Source organism: Lissotriton helveticus, chromosome 1_2 (assembly GCF_964261635.1).
Source record: "Lissotriton helveticus chromosome 1_2, aLisHel1.1, whole genome shotgun sequence".
NCBI lineage: Eukaryota > Metazoa > Chordata > Amphibia > Caudata > Salamandridae > Lissotriton > Lissotriton helveticus.
The window spans coordinates 233,167,473-233,184,803 of NC_136058.1; the positions used below are offsets into that span (position 1 = coordinate 233,167,473).

Sequence of the window (17,331 nt, forward strand, 5' to 3'; positions counted from 1 at the left end):
CCACCATACAGAGCTCCCCACGCCACAAATACGAAACACCTACGCCTTCTGCAATTAGAAGTTCAACAAATGCTTCAGAAAGGGGCGATCCAGCGTGTCCCTCTATCGCAAAGAGGCGAAGGCTTCTATTCCAGGTTTTTCCTGATTCAGAAGACCAAAGACAAGTGGCGTCCGATCCTGGACTTAAGGGAGCTCAACACCTATCTCGTGAAACTCTCATTTCGGATGATCTTACTCCAGGATATTTTGCGCCTCCTGAATCCAGGCGACTTTATGGCTACGTTAGACCTGGAAGATGCCTATTTCCATATCCCGATCCACTCAGCTCACAGACGTTTCCTTCGTTTCACAGTGGGCAAGAGTCACTTCCAGTTCATGGTGCTCCCATTCGGGTTGAGATCAGCGCCGCGGATATTCACAAAGGTGCTGGCCCCGGTGGCAGCTTTTCTGAGAAGGCAGTCGCTAGAGGTTTTCCCGTACTTGCACGACTGGCTGCTAAAGGCACCAAGTTATCAAGCGGCTGCAGGAGCAGTAGGGACATGTTTGCGTCTCTTCGATCAACTAGGCTTTCAGCTCAACCGAGAGAAATCTGTCCTTTGGCCGGCCAATTCGGTGAAATTCCTGGGCGCTCTTATCGATGCGCAGGCTTGCAAAGCTTACCCATCGGAAGAAAGAAAAGAAAAACTAATTTCTTCGGCCAGCCGACTGCGAAAGAGGCAGTCAGTGTCAGTCAGGATGTACAAGTCTCTTCTAGGGTCGATTTCCTCCTGTATTCAATTGATTCCGCACTGCAGGCTGCGGATGCGTCCCTTGCAAGAGCAACTTGACCTTCAGTGGAGGCAAGTGGACGGTTCTTTCAACGACAAAGTCAAGGTCACCCTACAGATGAAGCAGGCGGCGGCCTGGTGGATAGTAGGTTCTCACCTTTCGGTGGGTCTCAGTTTCAGAATGCCTCCGGCCCCACACATCATTACAACAGATGCCTCCCTTCAGGGATGGGGAGCGGTTATGGAAGACCTCCAAGTCAGTGGGCATTGGACGCCGGTGGAAGGTCGTCTGCATATAAATATTCTGGAGCTGAGAGCGATTCGGTTGGCTCTGTTAGCTTTCCTCCCAAGGATAAGGAACTCATCCATCCTAGTGCGTACGGACAACACCACGGCCATGCACTATGTCAACAAGCAGGGAGGCACAAGATCGTCACAACTGTCCAAGGAAGCTCAACTACTGTGGGAATGGGCGATTTCGCAGGACATCTCGCTGGTGGCAGAGCATCTGCCAGGCGTAGACAACACAAAGGCGGATACTCTAAGTCGCCTAAGAGCGATTTCTCACGAGTGGGAATTGGACGATTCAGTGATCAAGGAGATCTTCGCCCAATGGGCGACACCAGCGATCGACCTGTTCGCCACGCCGGCAAACAAGAAATGCCGGTATTATGCAAGCAGGGAACACCATCGGGGATCGCTGGGAAATGCGCTTTTGATGTCCTGGTCCGGCGCATTTGTTTACGCCTTTCCTCCGTTTCTCCTAATTCCTCAAGTACTCAGGAAACTCAAGATGGACCGATGCAAGATGATTCTGATTGCTCCCGCCTGGGCTCGCCAGTTTTGGTTCACGGAGCTTCTCCTTCTGTCTCAAGATAATCCCATACATCTACGACCCAGCCAGTCTCTTCTGTCAATGTCCAACGGGCAAGTTCTCCACCCGAACCAGAACTCGCTTCAATTGGCAGCATGGCTCCTGAGCACAGAGAGTTCAGAGATCTAGACATTTCTGACGAATGCAGAAACATCTTGGCTCAGGCGCGGGCGCCTAGCACGAATAGGACGTATAGAGCAAAGTGGAAGCGTTTCTACATATGGTGCCAGCGAGAAGGAGTGCACCCTTTTTCATCTGCTCCACATCAACTCTTGCCATATATCCTGTCATTAGCTCATGCAGGTCTTGCCCATTCTTCCATCAAGGTCCACTTGGCGGCAATCTCCAGATACAGAAGAACAAGATCAGGTCCTTCTCTTTTATCAACAAGAGTCATAAAGCAATTCTTAAAAGGACTGTTTAGAGTGTTTCCACCAATCCGGCCGCCACCTCCTGTATGGCATCTAAATGTGGTCCTGGCCCAACTAATGAGGCCCCCGTTTGAACCAATTCATAAGTCTGACTTGAAATTCTTGTCATGGAAGGTGGCTCTTCTCCACGCTCTCACCTCTGCGAGGAGGGTGGGAGAGCTACAGGCTCTGACCATTAAAGAGCCCTTCTTGCAGTTCAAAAATTACACCTTGATCCTTAGAATGAACCCAAAGTTTATTCCTAAGGTTCCTACGGACTTTCACCTGAATGAACCGGTTGTTCTGAATTCCTTTTTCCCTCGGCCTTCTACTCCGGCTGAAAGGGCACTTCATTCTCTAGCAATTAATATCTCCTTATTTTGGGGTCTTTCTATTTGTGCATCATTGTGCAGCACACATAGAAAGAGCAAATCACCATTATTGATTGTTTTCCTGCACATATACAATCGCCCCTGTATCACAGGCACACTTGCTATATAGTGGCAGGGTGCCTGCTCTGGCACTAGGCTACTTTTTTAGCACCGGGGCTTGGGGAAACACAGGGGTGTGCCTTATTTTTGTAAATATGAAGCATCCCTGAGTTTTAGAAAATGTCATAGCACAGCATTGTCAAATTTGGTGTAACACCGCGCTCCGGCATTTTCTTGTACATACGCCCCAGGCTCTCTGCCATAGATTTGGACTGACTCTTGTCTTAAACAGAGCAAGTCATGGCGCAATGCTATTTTGACCATCGTAAACAGTGGTAAATGGTTGGTTCTTACAGAAACTTTCAAGGCATGTACTGCTTCTGGCTAGAAACATAGCAGTGTTTGTACGCCTCTCTAACGTAAACAGCACAGTATATCAAAATAAAATATGCACATCACAACAAAACAGTCAAAATAAAATGCAACACAACAATGATATTACAACACAACATCACATTTCAATAATGCAGAACATATATATCCTCTTCCGTGCAACGGACGGCCGTCTGACGTCATGGAGGGCGTGTGCGGAGAACGGCAAGGGGCCGTCTGAACCGCGCACGCGGCAAATTCCTCAGCACCGCGGGGGAATTCCGGCCACAGTGAAGTGGTTAAACCAGGAGGAAGAAAATAACATAACTCTTCACTACCACAGCAAAATGCCACACAACAAATATGCACAATTGTACTTGTCACACTTTACCACATCCAAAATCCTGCTTTCAAAATATGGTGGTAAAATATGTTTGGAGCAAGAACTGCCTTAACCTATAACAAGAATGTGAAATAGCCCCAGAAATGCGTCTTAAGTAGGGCTGTGCAAAATTCACATAACTTTAACTACACAAAATGTTGTCAAAATTATGCTTAATCATGGAAAATGCAAATCCATCTTTTGGCACTATGTTTTCGCATGAAATGCATCCTAGTTCAATTTTTTACCCAAGGACACATTTTGCACTAATAAAGTGCGAAAAACAATTGCTGCAAGCAACAGTTGCTTGCTTTCTTGCAGCTTGTGTTGCTTCTCTGCTCCCGCACTATAATTTTACGATGAATGGCAGCATAACTACGTGATGTGGCATCATTTTAAAAAGTTCACTTAGCAAACATATTGCAAAATTCCAGAAATGATGCCAATGACACGGGAGTAATTTAAATTTTACCATGCCCAGTCTTAAATTAGCGCCCACAGCGCTCCCTTAATGTGGTAAGGTTCTAGATCGATAGGTGAATCAAGGCCGTCTCCGATTTTGGGGATATTCCTATCACTGTCATGGGAACGATGGAAAACCTGAAATGGAACTTCCCAATATAGGGATTGGCGGAGTATTGTCAGCTGTCTTGGGTTTCTGATATTTAGCCCAAAGCAGATGTATCACTTGTGCTCGTTTGCTAACCGCCAAACATGTATATCCGCTTCTTCTATCATGTACACATTGCAAAACATATGTGTGTTTAACTTTAGTATATTCAGACAATTGGCTTTTACACAATTCAGTACATAAAAAACACACTAAGCCACAGACACATGCCAAAGGGCCTAAAGAAAAGCAGTAGTACTAGGAAAGTTAAATAGAAGATAGAAATAATAGCTCAAGGGTAGAGGTCTAACCCTGAAGGGGCAAAACCCAAACTTCAAAGGTGACGCCGTGTGCCCTAAAAAGAAGGGACTTCCCTGGGGTCACACATCAAAGACTATTTGCAATGATATTAATGTATCTTCGTGGAAAGGTGGATGTGCATAGACAAACTGTCTTGGATGTAAAGAAACTCAACAAGAACTGCACCATTAACTAACATCTCTTTCCCCAAATTATTAGATCCTATTATTGTCTTGAAATCTCTTCCAATGCAGATACACTACTAATTGTGTGCTCCATTCATCACTCTCCTCCACTCACAGCCTACCTGACCACCTGTCATTCTGCTGTGTCAAGTGCTGGGTGGCTTTAAATCTTCTTACATTCATTGCCAAGAAATGCGAAGTCTTGCAAGTGTGTAACACCATTGCAGTATGGCAGAACAGCCTGTGACCTATTCCAATGGGAAAAGTCAGTTCTTGAGTAGCTTAAGTTAAATTCTCAAGTCAGGGGGCATTCTGTACTCACCTCTCTGTTTAAAGCTCAGATGAATGCCGTGTCATCTGCATGCTTCTTCTGTCCCAGACTCGTAAAACAAAATCCTGCTATTTGAGCCTCACTATCTCCGTGCCCAGGTGGCATCAGCCTGTGTTTTGTCCAGGGACAGCTATTGCAACATTCTTGGCCCTGGCATGTCTGACTCCTCCCTAAGCAGGCCCCAAAGGGTCCAGAAATTGCTGTTCGGCTAGTATGCAACCTAAAAGATGCCAGTGATGTCACCCAGGCAAGAATAAATCTACAATGGAATCCGGGGAAACAACGAATTTTCTTCTAAACTGCCTCATTCATAGAGTTGTGTTTGATGCAGAACATGCATCCCGTTGCCTGCACTGAACTAGTCAGACGCTCTCAAGAAATGTGTGCTCTAACTGCACCTCTCCCGTTGCATAAGGAGTTTTTCATCTTACCTGTTGTTCAGACTGGCTATGGAATAGGGTTTCTTTTAATGGCCTTGCTCTTCCCCTCTCTACTTTTATTTTTCTGTTTTATTGTTCACTGGGCCATGAAGTCTCAGTGGGTGTTGTGATCAGTGATGAACCTTGCCATGCAGTGGAAGTGTAGAAAGCAAGGCAATGCTGAAATGAAAACAGAACTTTGGAGACAGTACCAGGCTGGAGTGTGGTCCATCATCTTCACTCTGCCTGTATCTTTGCAGAGTCAGCCGAAAGTAGATTGGAGAGAGCTGCCTACACCTTTATTGTTTGGAAGCAGTGATGTCATAACACCTTGCCCACCCCCTCCTTCACAAGGGCTCACAGAGCAGGGCTATCCCACAAGTTACACAAACCACGTGTTCTGGATGTACATTACTGTAATGTATAGTTAGGCTCGGGTGAATAAGAATTTACAGACTCGGAACTCACATCGACGTTAAGGAACAGATACTGACCCCTGGGTCTCTTGTGTCTTCTCTCTTCTAAACCACTGTCGCCCAGTACTGTCTGAAGACCCACCTAAGAACCCTTCCAAATCTGATGGATGCTGCTGGTATGCAACGTTTACAATGACATTTTTACAACGCACTACCATTACAACGCAGGTATTACCACGCATACCATTACAACGCATTGCGCTGGGGGGCGCTCTAGGGTAAGTAATAAGTTTAATTTTCTATCCAACACCTTCCCTAGTGTCCACGGGGACTGGAGTTGGAATAGAAAATTATACTTACCACTATCCAGCACTTCTAAGCGCTATGCGTTGTAACGGTATTCGTTGTAAATACCGCGTTGTAAAGGTATGCGTGGTAAAAGTATGCGTTGTAACGTCATACATCCGATGCTGCTATATCCACTAGCAAGGGCAGGCCAAGAATACTCTGCTTGTGTCCATCCCTGGCTGCAGCACGCATGCACGAGGGACACATCAATGCCCCAAGATAATTGTGAGCTGGGAGCTAAAAACATCCGTGAAAATCTGTTCATAAGCCCCATATTGTTCCAAGTAAGTGTAGTGAGCGAGTGACTGTGTCCAGAGACATCTTAGGGGCTGGGTGAATTTTAAGTGTATATAGTCACATCAGGATTGTTTATCATTCAGGATAACTGATGATCCCTTTCTCCATCCACCCTTAACAGCAGCACTCTAACATGCCAAGAATCACCACCATTGTGTGAGGTGCAGCATTACACCAGGCATGGGCACCTGCATGACATGGGTGTCCATATATAACAAGATTTGGTACCATTGTATCAGGGCCTATAACTTCCTATACAGCACCACCATGCCAGGGATGCCCATACATGGGCATTATTATGCCAGCTCCAGCGTTTTACCGGGAGTTGGCAGTGGGGTCACTACCCTCACACATACACATGCACCAGCATACAGGATGACTCATCATGCTTATGCTTAACTCGGACATTCACAGTGACCTGAAGATCAGAATTTCAAATCTTGGAAAGGTAGACTCAGCTTTTCATCCTTCTGAAGTCAAAAAATGAAGTATAAATAAACTAAGCAATGCTAATATTTGCTATTTACAGTGCTTAGAACAGGAGAAGTGTGTGTGTAGGTGTGTGCGTGTGTCTGTTCATTGTTATAAAAGCCAAAGGTTACTTTTTCAAGTTTATTTATAAATGTTTTGTCCTCAAGAAGTGGACAACGTAGCCCCATCAGAGTGCGATAATGAACACTCCCTGGCTTGGCAGTGTGGGCTGGGCTGCTTTGACTGGGCAGGACCAAGGCTGCGGCTTTGCATATGGCTGCCTGACCACAGTACAGGTCCTAAGAACAGCAGGCTAGTCCAGCCGCCTCGTGACGACCAGCAACTCAATGTTTCTTGGGGTGGTTTGCAGAATAACCCGTGGGGCCCGGCACAGAACTGCCATTGGCCTTTAATCTCTCCCCGGGGCCCTCCCGTCCGCCCGGGCCCAAAGGAACCGTTCATGCAAGCACCGTCCAGGGAGCATGGGGTCATTTTAGTTCACACGTGCCTGTGGAAAGGCTCTTTACTGCTGAGTTTGCACTCCCTCTTCCTTTCCATCTATGATCCGAAGCTATTTCTACTCTTCCCCTTCTTAGGTTTATTACCCGGCCCCCTCTCTCCCCCCACCCCCACCCCAACCCCCCATGGAGCTTTGCCAGTGTATTTTTAAATCTCTAAACTCATTATGTAATTACCAGTTTTATTGCATCCTGTTTGGTGCAGCAGTGAGGATTAAGAACAAGAGAACTTTGAGGATGAGTCCATCCAAAGGTACTACTCATTAGCTATTGCCTAATTCTAGTTTAAGGGATATGAATATGTGTTAGGTTCAATTATTAATTTTAATATCGCCTATCTATTTTTAATGTTATGTTTAAAGATGTGTAGTGGTGTCTATGTTTATGTATTGTTTTTTTGTACTTTTATGATTTTAAGTAATCGAATAAAGTGGATTGACTGACTGACTAACTGACAGTTTTATATATAAAGGGTTTTAACTTTTAAATGCTCACTATTGTCTCTTTTTAAAAGCAATTGTAACGATGTTGATTAATGGTACAATAAAGTATTACTAACATATGGCTGGGTCGAGTCTGAGGTACATAGCGAGCAATCCTCCGATGGACTGGAAGGCCAATTACTAATGCCTGAGACTAATTGAAGCATCTCAGACATTACTTTTTTACTTCATTGCTTTACCGAAATATGGCTGCAGTTACCGCAAACCTGGGGAGTCTACCAGGCAATACAGATATCAGAACTTAACATGCGCATTTGAAAGCCCTCCTTTTCTGTGGTACTCATTTTATGGACTTGAGAAGGATGAAAGGCTGAGTGGAGCCGCCAGGATTTGAACTTGCAACCATGAGGTCGAACACATGACACTGAAGCACCAGACCCGGCTTAGCTCTCAATTCCAGCTTCTATTCACAGCCTTCTCTTTTTACTGCACATTTGATTTAACGCACCATTGTCCATTCATGTGAATCATGTTGCAGCCTGCGTGTCAGATCAAAGAGAATGAAATTGTCTGCAGACATAAGCGGTTGCAGGTCATGACCCAAAGGCATGGGGGTGAGGGGGTTGTGCGAGTGGTGTCCAACATTCCTGTACAGTCATATATGTAAAACTCGAATAGCAAAGGAGTCAGAAGGCATCCTTGCTTCATGCTATTCTGATATGCTACTAGCTTACCCGTCGCGTGTTGCTGCGATCTCTGAAGAAAGTAAATTCAAGGAAACTCGTCATGATAACATTCAATTTACATTGTGTCATTTTTATTGAAACTTATTCATTTTAATATGGAAAACCTTTCAAAGTGTCGTTTTAATTCTATTTATTTATTCGAGTGTTTGTGGATACACGATTTTTTGTTTTTCCGTCTGGTGCATACATCAGTATTCGAAAGATTATGAGGGCCCTGGGAGGCTGATATTTTTAAAAAAAATTGTCGGAAACCTTCGCAGGAGTGTACTCAACAACTTCCCAAAGTTTCCTGGCGATCGGATGAATGGTGTTTTAATTCTATTTATTTATTCGAGTGCTTGTGGATACACGATTTTTTGTTTTTCCGTCTTGTGAGTACATCAGTATTCGAAAGATTATGAGGGCCCTGGGGGGCCGATATTTAAAACATTTTTATGCCAGAAACCTTCGCGGGAGTGTACTCAACAACTTCCCAAAGTTTCAAGGCGATCGGATGAATGGTGTAGTAATGCATAAAGGACAAACAGACAGACAGACAGACAGACAGACATACATTCGTTTTTATATATAGAGATATGAGCCATAAGGCCCCTATATACAACAGGACCTTGCACTAATTTGACATATAATTTAATACCATAAAAACAAGGCCTCCCCCTAATGACTAATTTGGACCACGGCATGTCCCTGTCTATGCATTCAGAGACTGATTGAAATCAACAGTTATTATTCAGCATGTCTTTTGCTTACCTCTTGCCTGCTCTGGCCGGCCCTCCCCCTTAGGCTAGTTTCTCGTGATTCCTTCGTAGCTCACTGCATCCCTTTGCTCTCATACCCAGTTTCTCGTGATTCCTTCGTAGCTCACTGCATCCCTTTTCTCTCATACCCAATCACAAAGTCCACTGCATGGCAAACCACAAGTTACACGCAGGCCTTGTTTATGGCTTTGCAGGAAAATTGTGAGCCTTCTACAAACCCCTGTTTGCACAGGAGACATAATTACGAGCTATGCGGACATTCTCATACGGGGCAAATGAATGTGTACCATTATGCTACTATGCATCTCCTGTTAAACGTGGACAGGCCAAACCCCTGGAATTTAATTGGTGGCGGTGGGGGAAGCCCCGTAGTTACTGACAGTGGGATTTTGGCGCGGGAAGCACCACTATCCATGTGACACTGGTGAACACTTGGAATAGGCCCTATTTATCGCAACAGATACATTCCGAGCCCCGGGCTGTCCTGTTTTATTCGGTGCGACAAAGCCCACCTCCCGGGGCACCTGTGCTCAGCACCTGAGTGTGATAACAGTGGGGGCCCTTCCACCAGGCTCTGCACTGTTAATCACACTGTATGACATAGAGCCTTCTGGTGGCTTCTGAGCGCTGACCTAAGCTGGAGTTCCATTAGCTGTGATTTAGGGACCTCTCTCTCTTAAGAGAATGCTATTCCTCGCCAGTGCTTAATTTGTAAAACATTAATTGCCAGGGTCCTTCTCGGAAGATCACTGCAGCCTGCACCACCCATTGCCCCCTGCCAGTGAGGCCACTGACAGAACTAACATAACACTTAACCATCGCACTCCTTCCTACTTTTTCAACGTACATTCACTTAATAAACATGGTTGCTGTGCTCATCTCAAAATTGAAAAGACAGCAAGACCTGTGGTGGACTGTCACTAGACTCAGTGCCAACAATTAAGTGTTGGCGCAGAGCACCGGAAAGCACCTGGCTCAAATTAAGCACTGATTCCACACCGGGAACAACACACACTGGGCAAGTCTAAAGGGCTGAGCATGGACAGACATCTGTCAGTAGTTACATTTTTTGCTTTTATGAGGATCTGGAGCTTCAGGGCCGCAACAACTTAAGACCCTCAGAGTGGCTCAGTGGAGAGAGGTTTGGTGGTGCCCGAGTGCCTTAAGTGGTAAGCTTCCCCCAGCAGAGTAATGCAAAAAGATGAGGCCCCCCTGCGGTATGTGATGAAGGGCCCCTTAGTCCCCCGTATCTCAAGGATATTCATTGACATTGGGCTGAATGGGGCCCCTTGAAGGATTAGGGCCCTTTAGAGGGTTGGGCCCCCCTGCACTGCTGGGGCTGCAGGGGCCCGTGTTACGGCCCTGGCTGCCCCCGCTTACTGCCTCTCATCCTTTTAGCTTTCTTCTCCTCTTTCACCTCTCTTCTTCCTTGCCAACCAGCTCCTGTGTCTCTCCTATGCCCCATCCGACACATCTTCTCTGTCCAGGCTCTTTCCACTGCTCAATCTCTTATTTCATGCCTACCTGTAGAGTTGCTGGAATATTACCCAGTGCTTAATATGAGCTGGTGGTTTCTGGTGCTCGGCAGTGGCACTTAATGGCAAACACTGGCACTTATGATGTCTAATTTGGGGTTGAGCATAACAACAGTTGTTTATTGATTCAATGTGCATCGCAGAAGTGGCCCGTGGAGGGAGTTCCGCGGAGCAATGCGGCGTGGTGGGGGAGGGCCAGGGTGGGGGCTTGTAAACTACGGAATAGGGCCAAACAGAGGTAAGTAAACAAATAAATAAATAAAATGAATTTTGTTGCTCGCTGCATAGCATTTGGCAATGCAGCGCACGCAATGAAATTTGTTGTATTTATTTATTTGTTTACTTACCTCTGTTCTCCGGGAATTCCGTAGTTTACTACCCTCCACCCTGCCCCTCCTCCACTCCGCCCTACCACCCAGCGGAACTCCCTTCACTGGTGCATCGGCCACAACTAACACCTACCACCCAAGCCGTTCTTACAGCTTTGGGGGCCTAGACTGGTCACTCTTGTAAGAGATGCTTAGTAGTTGCGTCTGTACTGACTTTAGCGACGCTGGCGGGGGCAATGGCTGGCTCAAGCTGCAGTGGCCTCCTAATAAGGGGCCTGTGATTTTTGTTGTTGATTTTTTTATTATACAGATTAAGCACAGATTGTACTTATGTAATGCAGAACTTAGAACAGGTGATTCGAATGCGTTCTTACGATGAAGGGGTTTGAAAAGAGAAACTGTAACAGTGAAGCTGGAGGTAACTTTATGGAAAATAAACTTGGAATGTAACTACCTATTTCATGGTGGATTTTTACATAAATGGCGACGAGTAGAGGTCTGTGCAGGGGACAGACATTGGAGTGCTTCCACCCCTGGAGGAAAGATAGTAACTACCAACTCAACTGTCTGGCATTCACACTAAGCATGGGCGGAAAATCCGTTACGCTCGCGGATTTTTCGGATTTTCGGTAAATCCGCAATCCGCGAACTCTCGCGGATGTGGCGAAAATACGCAAATCCGCGCGAAGCGGATTTTTTGCTTGTGTTCGCACTGCTCGCGGTCCGCGGCGCGGGCAGCAACAATCTCGCACGACGCCGCGCCTCGCGAATAGGGCGAAATTACCGAAAAACGAGTTTTGCAAAAGCAAAACCAACGAGCAGGTGCAAAAGTTCGAGCTCATCATTTGTAACCATTTACCTGTAGTGCTTCCTGAAGGGGCCCTCCAGAATCCGGTTGCCTACTTGCAACTATTGTGTGACCCTGCTCTGACAGTCACAGAATAGTTACAAGTATGCCATTTCATCCTGTTATAGCAACAAAAAGGAAAGGGAGCAGACAAGCAGGTGCCAGCCTTCATTAATGTCAGTTGGGGCAGGGCAGGTGTTGTTGTTTGCAAAACTTAAAGCACTTAGCAGGTGTGCTTGGTTTTGCCACAATAATGTACACTCACTGGTCAATCAGAGGGTGCTGTGATGACACCGAGGGTGGCATGGGTGTGCCAGCCAGAGGGTGGCATGGGTGAACCAGAGTGCCAGTGTTGACAGAGGATGGCAGTGCTTTGCTTTGCCCCAATAATGTACACTGGTCAATCAGAGGGTGCTGTGATGACACCGAGGGTGGCATGGGTGTGCCAGCCAGAGGGTAGCATGGGTGAACCAGAGTGCCAGTGTTGACAGAGAATGGCAGTGCTTTGCTTTGCCCCAATAATGTACACTGGTGAACCAGAGGGTGCTGTGATGACACAGAGGGTGACATGGGTGAGCCAGAGGATGGCATGGGTGACCAAAGAGAGTGCCAGTGGTGACAGAGGGTGGCAGTGATGAAGAAAGCCTTGCAAACAGGCTGGGCACGTAGAAACAACAAGTTCGCAAAACTGGCGACCCGACAAGTAAGTTCGCAATTTGCGAAATTGTACAAAACCCTCGCGAACTAGCAGAAACCCGTGCGAACACACACCCCCAAAAAAAATACGCAAATCCGCGAGAATTCGCGGATTTTGCGGATTTTCGCAATCCGCAAATACGCAAATTCGCGGATTGCGAATCCGCAAAATCCGCCCATGCTTAATTCACACGAGGAACCAGCAATGTGTGGATATAGACATTGAGATGGTGACTCTAACAAGCTAACAGCACTGGGAGCACTTGTTCCGTGTAGACATTTAGTAAATACATTTGTGGACTTAATGGAGCTATTGTGCCAACAGTGTAAAGATTAACTGTCCCCGCGGCTTCTCAAGTGTGAAGAATTTGAGGCATAAAACTATTGCAGCGTGTAGAACTGTGAATGCGGTGTAATCAGTGTGTACAGAAGAAAAGGTGAGAAGAGGGAATGCTCCCATAGGTTGGACTTCTGTGTCCTCTGAGGTGTAACTACACTGCACAAAATAAAGGAATGTGTCGGGATTGATAGCAATGGAATGCCGACTGGGAAACCTTTTGCAATGATGGTGAGTCAACACAAACGTTCCTTGTAATGAGGCATACAATGGCACTTCTTCACAAAGCCAACTTTCCCAGTCTGCATTCCATTGCTATGAAGGTCTTTAGGAGGCAATGGTGCCATCTCTGATTCAATAGCAAGGAATGTATCTTAGCAATTACTGAGTATTCAATGATGGAGGGAGAGTGTCTCTGTATTAAACTCAGACATCTGAGGAAAGTACCTTGGCGCAGCACACCATTTTGGAAAAGGGAACTTATGCAAGACAAATATCCAATATATGAATTTATCCAGGAAACTTACACAAGACAAACATCCAAATAAGAATCTATCACACTCATGCGTGTTTTGGTTGATTCTGTAAATTTGTTATGGTAATTAGTTATTTTGGTCAGTTATGTTAGTTTTTTTTGTTCACTAACCTTTTATATTTCCCCAACAGGTTGGAACTATACTAATGTATTGTTTATTTGTATGATTATTTGTTTAGATGACTCGTCAAGGTTTAGCTCCACCACCAATGTTTCTTGCTACTCTGGGTGAACAGTCGATACCATGGAAACAGTGGAAAAAGTTGTATGTCACTTACATGTTGGCAATTGGTGCCGACAAATATGGTCCGGTAAGAAGACAAGCAATTTTAATCCACCAACCTGGTGTCAATGGACGAGGATGTATGAAGACCTCTCTTTGGACATGGGAGATGGACAACCCGACAATCTTTACAAAATGTCCTTACAAATGTTAGCTGTGCATTTCATGGTGAAAGTAAACATTGTATTGGAGCGACATAGGTTTTTTCCCCCAGTGCAAAGGTCAGATGAAGATTCTGCATTTTATGTGATAGCATTAGGGGTCTGTCTTTAACATGCCAGTTTGAAAAGTTAATACAGGACCAAATTGAAAGATGCACAAATATGAAAAGAATTAAGGAGAAACTGTAGATCAAGGATCCTATGCTTGAAGAGGCAATGCAAATTGCCAAGGGATTAGGGTACATAAAATGTGGATAAAGGAAATGGATAAGACCAGTGACAGTGTGAGCGATTTAGTAAAAGAGCATTCAGCCAAAGTGTAGGCAGAGGCATCGATAGCATGGGGAGTATTGGAGGCGATGATTCTCCCCCCACTCTTACTTGCAGCCATCGTGGGGTGCCATAGCATTGATTGACAGCTCCCCCCTTCCCTTTTACCTGCAGCCTGAGGTAAGGCGGCAAAGTAGGGATAGCCAGCACCCCCACTGCCCCAGCCCGCTCTTACATGCGACCCATGGAGCGGCAAAAGCAGGGCGGCCACAGGTATTTCTACGCCATTGAGTGTAGGAAGTGTGTATGTCAACAGATGAAGGGGCAAATCATCAAAGGCAGTATCGCCGCTTTAGCGGCACTTTTTGCCACTAAAGCAGCGATAATTTTAACACCCTATCAGCATGGACACGTTAGCGCGTGTTTCCATGCCTTTGCTCCATTTCCCTGAACGCCCAGCTTTGCATCTCTAATGAGATGGAAAGTGGGCTTTCCTCCCCAAAATAACGTGAGAAATGTTGCTAACCGACATTTCTCCAATCAACTAGCTGCCCGCTAACCTGCGCAGCTGTGCAATTATCGCTGGATTTCCAGCGATAATCGCACATTTAGCAGCTGTCGCTTGGATTTCTATCGCTTTGGAGATAACCGTCGCTGAAAGCACGCTATCTCAGCGATAAAATCCAGCGATAGCCGGCGATAATTATCCTGGCGCTAAGCGCGCTTAGCGATAATTATCGCCGGCTAGTGCTGATATGCCCCGAAGTTGTTTCTTTTCCCTCCTGTCTCTCTAATATTCAGCTCTTTTTCTCAACTTCCTCTTCGTTACTTACCGGGCGTTCTACAGCTTGCTTCTCTCTTTCTCTCTCTTTGTCTCTATCTCTCCTCACCTTTCTCCTTATGACCTCGCTCAAATTCTTTCTCCTCTTTCTCCTCTCTCTTACTTCCTGTGTGCTGTTTCACATTTACCAGTCTTTTTTAACCTGCATTTCACACCCTCCTCCTCTCTCTCTTCATTTTCCTCACTGTCTTTCTCTGGTAGTACTTCTCTATTTCACTTTGTATATATTACAATTGTGTTGCTTTATTCTCTCCACCCAGCCAACATCCCACAGGGCAGACCGTGCCCAGGCGGCAGCAGGCACTGGGCCTTATTTTGTCAGATCGCACGGACACTGGATGACTGGCTCCTCCATTGCCTGTGCCTACCCATCCCTCCACCGCGGGGCAGGTCCTGCATAATGTCCCTGTTTAAAGATGTATGCAATCTATATTTCATGAATATTTGTTATGCAAAGAACCACATGTTTATTATTCTTCCACTTTTGGCAAAATCTTGTAAAATGTTTTGATTGTACAACTGCATACCTCCTCTGCCGAACACAGCCTTGGCGTAGTCTGGGTGGCTAATAAACAGAAACGGTGTGAAATTTCCGAACCAAACAGGGAAGGCATATGGATACTGCTTTGTCCAAGCAACAAGTTTGTCGAGCTCCTTTCCATCTTGTCGAAACTGAAAACAAATATGATGAAAGTGAATTGAATAAAAGCTAAGATCAAGAAAACGCAAGACAATCTCCAGCAATGGGATTAACATTCAAAGATTGAAGAACTGTATAAATGGCTGAATTAATCTATATATCAATTTACTATCTTATATGTTTATGTAGATATATTTTCTCAACTACCTCACTCTTTAAGGCTCTTTAATACCATTCAAATGAATGTATGGATGCAAAGTGAAGGCGCAGCAATGTGGGAAGTAGCCCACCAGCCCAACAGGTCATGGAAAGCAATGTCCTCCACTCCTCTGGGGAGGGCCATCACCATGACTGAGATCTCTGCTTGCCCTGTGTGGTTTGATAAACCTCCAAGTCAGAAAACCCAGCTCACGAGGTTGACCGGCATCCATGCATCAGATAAAATAACCACAGGGTGCATCTTCAGTGTGGATCATTTTTCAGTTGTCTTTTCAAGATGATAGGGATTAGCATCACAATACCTACTTGCACTTATCTGCTTGAGCCAGAGATCCAACTCAAAGGAGCAAGCCAGTGTTTGCCAGAATCTTATCCTTGGTTTATTTAAAGTGATCAGACCCTAGGATCCTAGCTTGTTTCCACGTTTATTTGGCTTTCAACAGCGACAAGAAAGGCTGCTCTTAAAGAAGGCAACATTAGGACTCCCTTAAGAATTTAATTATAAGAGCAAAATAAGTCTAAAACTTAGCAAGTTTGTGAAGGTGTGGTAAATCGCAGAAACAAACCTGTCTTCACCTTCTGCTTTACAGTTGGGAGAGACTGTGAACAGTTTCAGCAACCTCACTCTAAGAAAAATCACGAGAGGGCTGTATTGACTGGTTCTGAATTCTAGAAAACTTTTTCACGGGCTGTGCATGCAAGAATCCTGCAAATTGCTTTTCTTCTTCCTCGCTTTTCATATCCTCTATCTTTGAATTGGCTAATTATTGTTGTGTGTAAATGGCTGAGACCAACAAAAAAGCCCCCGTCCAGCGGGCATCAACATCTGTCAGTTACTGAAGGAAGTAGAACAGTCTATATGTACTGATACCTATTCCCAGCCCCTCTAGTTTATGAGGGGACAAATCACTGCACTGTGCCCAGGTTTAAAACACGCCCATTTTCATTGGCAGAAACACAGAACAAAAACAGACTGTCTGACCCAACGGGGTCAATACCAGGGATGCACCTCAATAATGTTGGACCAAAATCTGTTTAGAAAAATGTGCGAGAAACAAGTGACACCTCACGAAACACCACCAACGGGGTAACTGGTATGTAATTTCCAGACAAGCCCCTGTCTCATCATCGGTCGTCACCTGATTCTCAAAGAAAATAGAAAGGGAGTGTCCAAAACAAACAACCAAAACGTGTAACAAACAGTGGAAAGCAGAGGCGTCTGCTAGTGACAAACACACAACATAAATAAGTGCATAAAACACAGCAACCGATTCCCTTGTCCAACTTTATTCACAGGGAAATGACTGTATGCTGTACATATAAAAAGGCTGGTAGCTATTCATGCATACCATTACCTAATGCCGATAGTGTGTAAATGACTGCCTTGCCTTTAGTTACTAAATTCAAGATTTGGGGTGCCCATAGCTATAAAATACCCCTCAAACTCCTCATGCTTCATTTTCTTTAAGCCGGGCTGAAATGTGGATAGCTGACACTGGCTGTTGTGTTCAGCGTTTGCCAAACTACTGAAATATCTGCCAGCCCCATACTGCTGACAAA

General features: G+C 45.4%; 1 protein-coding gene across 1 annotated transcript in view; it reads right to left on the reverse strand.

The window, feature by feature from the left end:
- Positions 1-17,331, reverse strand: part of LOC144800052 (cytochrome P450 4B1-like) — a 178,697-nt gene that overhangs the window by 143,062 nt on the left and 18,304 nt on the right. The window contains exon 2 of the mRNA XM_078671650.1: positions 15,440-15,584. Coding sequence (XP_078527776.1) covers positions 15,440-15,584 — 145 coding nt within the window. The remainder of the gene's footprint in view (positions 1-15,439; positions 15,585-17,331) is intronic.